This window comes from Fopius arisanus, unplaced genomic scaffold, assembly GCF_000806365.1.
Source record: "Fopius arisanus strain USDA-PBARC FA_bdor unplaced genomic scaffold, ASM80636v1 scaffold00013, whole genome shotgun sequence".
Lineage (NCBI taxonomy): Eukaryota > Metazoa > Arthropoda > Insecta > Hymenoptera > Braconidae > Fopius > Fopius arisanus.
In genome coordinates this window covers 672,561-679,329 of record NW_011887752.1, presented here as the reverse complement: position 1 = coordinate 679,329, position 6,769 = coordinate 672,561, and the positions used below count along the sequence as shown (strand labels likewise).

Genomic DNA, 6,769 nt, shown 5'->3' with positions numbered 1-6,769 from the left:
GCCAGTGAAATCCAGTACAAGGAAGTGATTGAGAATTATTTATATCTAAAAGAATATATTTCCTCATTATTCCCTCCTTTTTTAATAATTAGATAATCTGATTTACGGAATTACGAGGGATGTATTTTGATTTTGGTGGTATTTTTCCTAGATGGACAATAGCCTCTTCCTAACTTTTTTTACATATCATGACGCGCTCTCCTGATATTTCAATTGGTCATTTTAGTCAGTTGGAATGTCTGATAATAATCGAGAGAATGGAAATAATCTTCCGAATATGGTATTTATAATTGTGGCGTTTTTTATTTGGGGAATGTAATTATCTAGCTACCCGGAAGCAACGTTGGCTTCCATGTGCGGTATTAAAAGTAGTACCTGAAGAAGTCTCTATCACTCGAGGTTACAGCAGGTAACGAGCCTGGCTACTGCCTCGCGAGCAATTTTGTTACGCTTTCACTCTCCATTCCATCATGCCGATTATTTCTAATCTCAACACACGCATTCCACGATTAGAAAAATATCTGCACATTTATTGAATTAGCTATCACGGTGAGAAAACACATGATTTCACAGAAGAATCTATTGCATTCACTAGGATATTTTATAAAAAATCCATGAATTTTTATTCCTATTAAGAATGTTTACTCCTAATTGCAAGCATCAAAAAACATAATTGTTTAAATCTTACAGATAATAACAATTAATAACAATTCATTAACTTGCATTTATTATTTATAGATAAAAACAAGATGTACCGAATATTCAAAATCAACTTTTTCAACTAACAAAAAAAGTTCTTTTAAAAGAAAAATGAATATTTTTTAATTAATAGAATAATCTATAAAAATTTTATAGAAATCCAATAAGTGATTCTAGCAATTGTGCAAACAAGTAAGATTTATTAAAAAACTATAAAATATCCCAGTGAATGTGACAAGCTTTTCCATAACTTTTTTTCGACGTTACCGTTTTAAAATAATTTCACAAAGATGGCCTTCACGACAGCATCAGAATCGGCGTTTTAGGCTTTAATTCGACGTAAGTAGAATAGTCCAGTCTTAGAACAACATAATGATTGTTTGCAAATACTCTCCGGAAAGGATGGGCACTTCCGCTGTACAAAATGGGACAGAGAGGACGTTTTCCAAGTCGTTTAGCTCGACCATTGTCCGAGAAGTCCCAGAGGTCCACCATTCGACAGCCAGATTTCCTATGGAGAAATAAAAATTATCGTGTGAGAGATAAAAAAGTAAATTACAAGTCATTCCCCTTCTTTCATGTCATTATTTCCCGTGGGAATCAGTGGCAATTCAGTCATTTTCCCTCCGCCATTCAGTGAAATTCAATTAAAATCAAATAAATCCCTTAATTTTCTCCCATTCAAATTCAAAATAACAATAAAAAGAAGATGAGAGCGGTACGTGAAATTGAAATAGTTTCACTGAAATTGATACAGCGAATCGTTGACTCACACTCTGCGTGAGATTGTTATTTCAAACTTCTATGTCAGGGACTTGAAACTGATTTACAGTTCTCTTATTCAACGAGATGAATGTAACTCGATCAAGAACAATGGCAGAAAGTTTCATTGAGGAACGAGTGCTCAGTGAAAGTGATAAAAATTTGTCTTCCTCGTGCTTTCAGCGAGATATTTTATGTAAATATGGAACGAGCAATCTCGTGATAATTTATGAATGACGTTAACTTAGATTTTAATTAATAATGCATTCTCACCCAGCTCCAAGGCCGTAGCAATTCCCCTCATCGAGTACTAAATAATCAACCTGCATTTTCCTGAGAGTCTCGTAGACAGCAGCTGCGTCTTTTCTACTGTAGATCTCGTAGACTTTCAATGTCCTGTCCCTGGAAACGTCGTAAATATTAATGGCTAACGTGCAACTGCTTTGAAATTCTTTCAGCTTGAAAATTGCACTTATTCAAATGCGAAACGAGTTTACATCACTAATGCAAATTGGATTCTACTACTGGTCAATTGGTAATCCTTTCAACTATTTCTCGTAATTAATGGCTATCAATGGAGGAATTATCTCGTGAATGTACCAGAAAAATTTACAGAATGGCATATCGTACTCTCTAAGATACTACACAATTTCTAAAAGATTTTCTAAATGATATTCTTATTACCCCGTCATTTGCTGTACAAAAAATTACCGATTTCGATGAACTTTTCACTAAATTTTGCATCTTCAAAAATTGTTGCGATTAGAAAGAAAAAATTCTTCGTTCAATAAGTGAACAATACAATAATATAATAATAATATAATAATATAATAGTACATCGAAGACGTGTGCGAAATTTCATCAAGATCGGTTCGGTGTTTTTCGAGAAATTCTTTCAACCCACTTTAAAAACACAGTTTCGTGGAAAAACGCGTTTGAAGTTTCGAGCGACAATACAGCTGTAAGCTAGAGAGCGGAATTTTCCAAGGCACTATCTCCGAAACTTTTACGATCGATTAAAAATTTTTAGACAATATTCTAGACCTGTACAAACTAATAAGCCAAAAGAAATGATTTTTTTAAGTGCAAAAGACTGGAGGATTGAAGAATGTTCACCTCATCTCCGTACTTTCATAATATGGATTATTAACAATTGGTCGTCCAGTGGCCAGCAGCAGATTAGCCATTATAGACATCTTTCCAGCAAAAACTGCATTCTTCGGTGTATTCGCATTAACCCAATCGAACAACTGCTCCTGTTCAATATTACTATATTCCCCTGCAAAATAAGATGAGAAAACAAAAATTCAGTTATAAAAAAATTCAATAAATTTTTCCAAAAAATGAATTTCTGATTACCCACCATAAAACTGGCGCTCCACCTGAACCCGTTGTGCCCCATGATAAGTCATAATAGCAACAAGAGTGATAAAAAACGTAAGTCTAACATGTTCCCTTTTAATTCCAACCAGAGCGAGGTATTTCCGACTGAAAACCATTCCAGCGATAATGCACAAGTGGGGAGTCATAAACAATTTCAATCTCATAACTAAAAACGCCATAACAATGAATGCACCAGTCTGAAGTCCATTGTACGCAATACCTGGCTCAATGCACTGCGAATATCCCCTCATTCTGAAGTCTCTGTACCAGAAATAAATCGCCAAAAATCCAGCCAGTATTGCAGTGGGCAGTAGAAATGTCTTGACGATAATTTCGTAGGTCTCGTATGGAAGAAAATCAAATTCAGGGGAGCAGGTGTACAGCATCGTGTGAAAATCCCTGAATCCTGATAATTTGGATCTGACAAGATTGTAGATGTGATGGTAATCGTCATAATCAATGATCGCTGATTTCACAAATCGGGCGGAGCCTATGGTTCCTAGGATATCAGAAAATAGAAGGAGATAGGGATTCCAGAGGCCATCCACGCGGGAATTCAACAGGTTGACGTACGTTGCACCCACTACCAGGCAGGTGTACATCGAATTGATGACCGTTGGGCCTTGGTAGAAGGTAAAGGCAATGGCGATTATGTGGTGGAAGAGCAAGTACAGGGTTACGTAGCGTGGAATAATCCTGAGCCACTGGAGGATCAGGAGAATTATTATTTGAATCGTGAAGATAAACTGCGAGAACTGCCAGCTGAACAGGCAGAGCTTCGTTACTATGAAGATGTCCTGAAAAAATGATAAATTTCTCTGGTTTTTTGTTTGAAAAATCAATTTTCTGTTTGAAATTAATTAAATTATTAATTTCAAACTTTTGATTGGAAATCAAGTGGATAAATTGCATCAATTTCACAATTGCTTACACGTCCTTATCTATGGAATGTGATGGCCGACTTTCAATATCTCGAAAATTAAATAAATCAGCAGTTCGTTCAATGCAGTCGCGCATTGTCCAAACTCGAACTATTCCAATTACTAAATTAGTCATCAGGCTCATCCTAGCTCCATTAAAAAACGTACAAAGGTGCGAACTTCTCGGATTGTATGATTTCGGAATCCGTTAAAGTACCCCTGTCCGACGTATTTATCTTTCTTTTAATCGATTCCCTGATCCCGAAAGCTCAAACATCAATACAGATGTGCCTAGCACTTTAAAGTGGACAAGTGTCCAGTAAATAAAAATATTATTTTGTGACTACTAGCTCGAACTACATTCATTTATCACAGTAAATAGACATCAATTCGTCTGAACCCGACACTGGGAGAAAGAAATTGTTCTCCCAGAAGCTCTGAACAGTGGAATAATGTGTTTATAAACAATTTAATTAATTAAATTGTTTCTGCTTTGAATTGCCTGTGTTCAATAACGTATGACTAGAGTTAGCTTCGTGCTGAATCATTTGGTGACAAATTGTTGTATTGAATTTGCTTTGTAATAAATAATCAGAGAAGAAACAATTTACGTACAGCGTAAGCGTTGTCCCATAAGACGTTCCTCCACGTGAATTTTCTCCTCTCAGAGGAATATTTGTCGAGGCACATGGTGACCCTGAACATCTGCAAGAGCAACAGGGGGTAGGCAAAGCTCTCCCTGAGTGGTGGTGTCCACTGGACCCTTGTGCATTCAGTGTGATTGAAGAAAAAAGCTAAAATAGCGATCAATCCACCGTAAATTGATCCACTCAGGTAAGTAGCATAGAGGAAGAGGACTGATCCAGTCATCATGGCTAGGGACCAGACAATGGCGATATAAAAATAGGATGGGACTGACAGCCCTTGGCAGCTCATCACTGTAGAGAGCCCATCTCCTCTCTCGGTCTACAATAATTTATATTTTTTATTGACTGCGTTGTTTGGATTAGATTAATCGATTGCTATTTATTTGGACTCAGCACCTGCCAGCACTGGGACTCTCCAAGAAGACCCAATGATTCTGCTAAACGATACAGCGTTCCAGCATAAATCTAAGTGCAGAGGAAGTTATTAGTTTTTCTTTCTGCCTTTTTTTCGCTATTAAATCAAGGACTTATCTGTTTTTATTCTGAAGGGGATTATTACCTCTGGAAATAAATTGTACGTCCTATCTGCATTTATTACTTTAGGATACTGTGACAGGTTGTCATTTCTTAATCTCTCGAGGCCCTCATGCCAAGTCGGAGCTTCAATCATTAATTTGTAATAATAGTAATACATTCCCTGAAAAAAAAAATCAATTGACAACTTGTTGTAAAATAAAATATGAAAAGAGTTAAGAAAGGAAATTGAATAAAATTGTTGAATGTATTTTATTTAACAAAAATCAGAAGGATTCAATGAAATATATTTGTGAAATTTTGATTCTCACCATTTCGGTTCGAAAAGACATTTCTCTCTCCATCTCGGACAGATGGGAGAAATGCCTGTCATTTTCGAAAAGCGTCGAGACGTGCCAGCGATGAAGTAAGCCGAACCCTAGAGCTGCGAAAACAATCAAGAGTTAATTACCCCGATGAAGCATTAATTTAAATATTAAATTAATTAACCCTCATTTTACTCACCCAATAAGAGGATAAAAAAGGCGTAGGCAATCCTGGCAGCGTCCATTTCTCAATTTCGCCGCCAGTTTTGCGATCGTCTCGCAGGTCTGCAATGATGAAGAGAATTCGTTAACCAAAGTCATCAAGAATTCACCGGCATCGGAACTCCTACTGTCGATTTTTGTTTTTTTTCTGTTGTTCTAGCTATGGAACTGACATCTGCAACATTTTAAATTCCCAAAAACACGCCCATGCTCGGTGGATACCAAAGAGGATTGACTAAAGTAGAGTCTCAGTTCTGGGGGTGGAGTGACCTTAGCGGCATCGTAGTACTGCACCCCAAGAGCGGGAGGGCGCCACACGCAATGGGGGTGTCTAAGGTATGATGGAAGGAGGTATTGCCAAGCTTTGATGTCGCCGACACCAAAACAGGAGACAAGTACCTTCAGACGTCGTACGTAGCGCTGTATAACGCCTTCTCCTCATGTGCGTTTCGTCCCCACAATTCAGCGATTTCTGGCGTTTACATTTGAATGCCAGTCGAGTTGTTTGATTTTTTTTCTTTCAAATTGACATGAAAAAAATGAACAATGGGTATATGATTATTTCAATAAGAGAGATTCTGACCCAGTATTGACTATTTTTTCATAAATCAAGTAATTAAAGTGAAACTCTTTCCACGTCACCCAAGAGGTAGAGTCCTTGGAAACAAGAAATGAAAAACAATTCGAGTCAGAACTAATTCTGACGACAGTGGTTCTGATGACGAATGATTTATTCTCATTCGATCGAATTTTCCTAGTTATTCTCATACCTTTTTGTATTATTATTATTTTTTTTACGTCACGCACACTGATAAATGATAAATTACGAATTGAATCAATCTGATCGAACACAATAAACATTTATTTACGGGTTTATATTGAATTTTTATTTGAGTTATAAATACCTTCAGCCCTCCTCATAAGTAAAAACTGAAATATAAAAACGTTTCATCAGGAATATTATGGAATGATATGACTTTTACATGACCTGCATACAGAAATAAATTTATAGTAGTTTTCAAAAAGTGCACTATCCACACACACTGAAAAGACACACAAAACATTGGCTTTTAAATATGTATTTAATCGGTAAATACTACGAGTATTAGGCTATGGTGCATTTATCTGGATATATGAAAGTATTTTTGAATGAATCTTTTTGTTTAGACTCATCTCGCTCATCCCACAGGGTCTTCCCATCGCAGGCACAAATTCTTTTCATATTTTCGAAGACTCCTGAAGATCTCGCGATAATTCCACACGTTAGTCTGTGGAATAAATTATTAAAAGTGTGGAG

The 6,769-nt window shown here is 36.6% G+C and overlaps 1 protein-coding gene across 2 annotated transcripts; it reads right to left on the bottom strand.

Annotated features, from left to right (window-relative positions):
* Nucleotides 1-509: 509 nt before the first annotated feature.
* LOC105263135 (C-mannosyltransferase dpy-19) lies at nucleotides 510-5,588 on the bottom strand. 2 transcript variants are annotated; one of them, XM_011299153.1, is made up of 9 exons: nucleotides 5,450-5,588; nucleotides 5,257-5,369; nucleotides 4,971-5,108; nucleotides 4,808-4,876; nucleotides 4,380-4,730; nucleotides 2,825-3,641; nucleotides 2,578-2,740; nucleotides 1,735-1,863; nucleotides 510-1,210 (listed from the first exon to the last, which is right to left on the bottom strand). In XM_011299153.1, the coding sequence occupies exons 1-9, from the start codon at nucleotides 5,493-5,495 to the stop codon at nucleotides 997-999; spliced, it is 2,040 nt and encodes a 679-aa protein (XP_011297455.1). In that variant the 5' UTR covers nucleotides 5,496-5,588; the 3' UTR covers nucleotides 510-996. The 2 variants fall into 2 exon arrangements, with proteins under 2 accessions (XP_011297455.1, XP_011297456.1); XM_011299154.1 differs by lacking the exon at nucleotides 510-1,210 and having other exon boundaries at nucleotides 1,762-1,863; nucleotides 2,591-2,740.
* Between the last annotated feature and the right edge of the window lie 1,181 nt (nucleotides 5,589-6,769).

Excerpts from the sequence above, each read along its gene's own strand:
- LOC105263135 (XM_011299153.1), bottom strand. The coding sequence starts at position 5,495 with ATGGACGCTGCCAGGATTGCCTACGCCTTTTTTATCCTCTTATTGG. Across the intron at positions 5,370-5,449 it reads CTTTTTTATCCTCTTATTGG|CTCTAGGGTTCGGCTTACTT; the intron begins GTGAGTAAAATG and ends TTGTTTTCGCAG. Across the intron at positions 4,731-4,807 it reads GAGAGTCCCAGTGCTGGCAG|ACCGAGAGAGGAGATGGGCT; the intron begins GTGCTGAGTCCA and ends AAATTATTGTAG.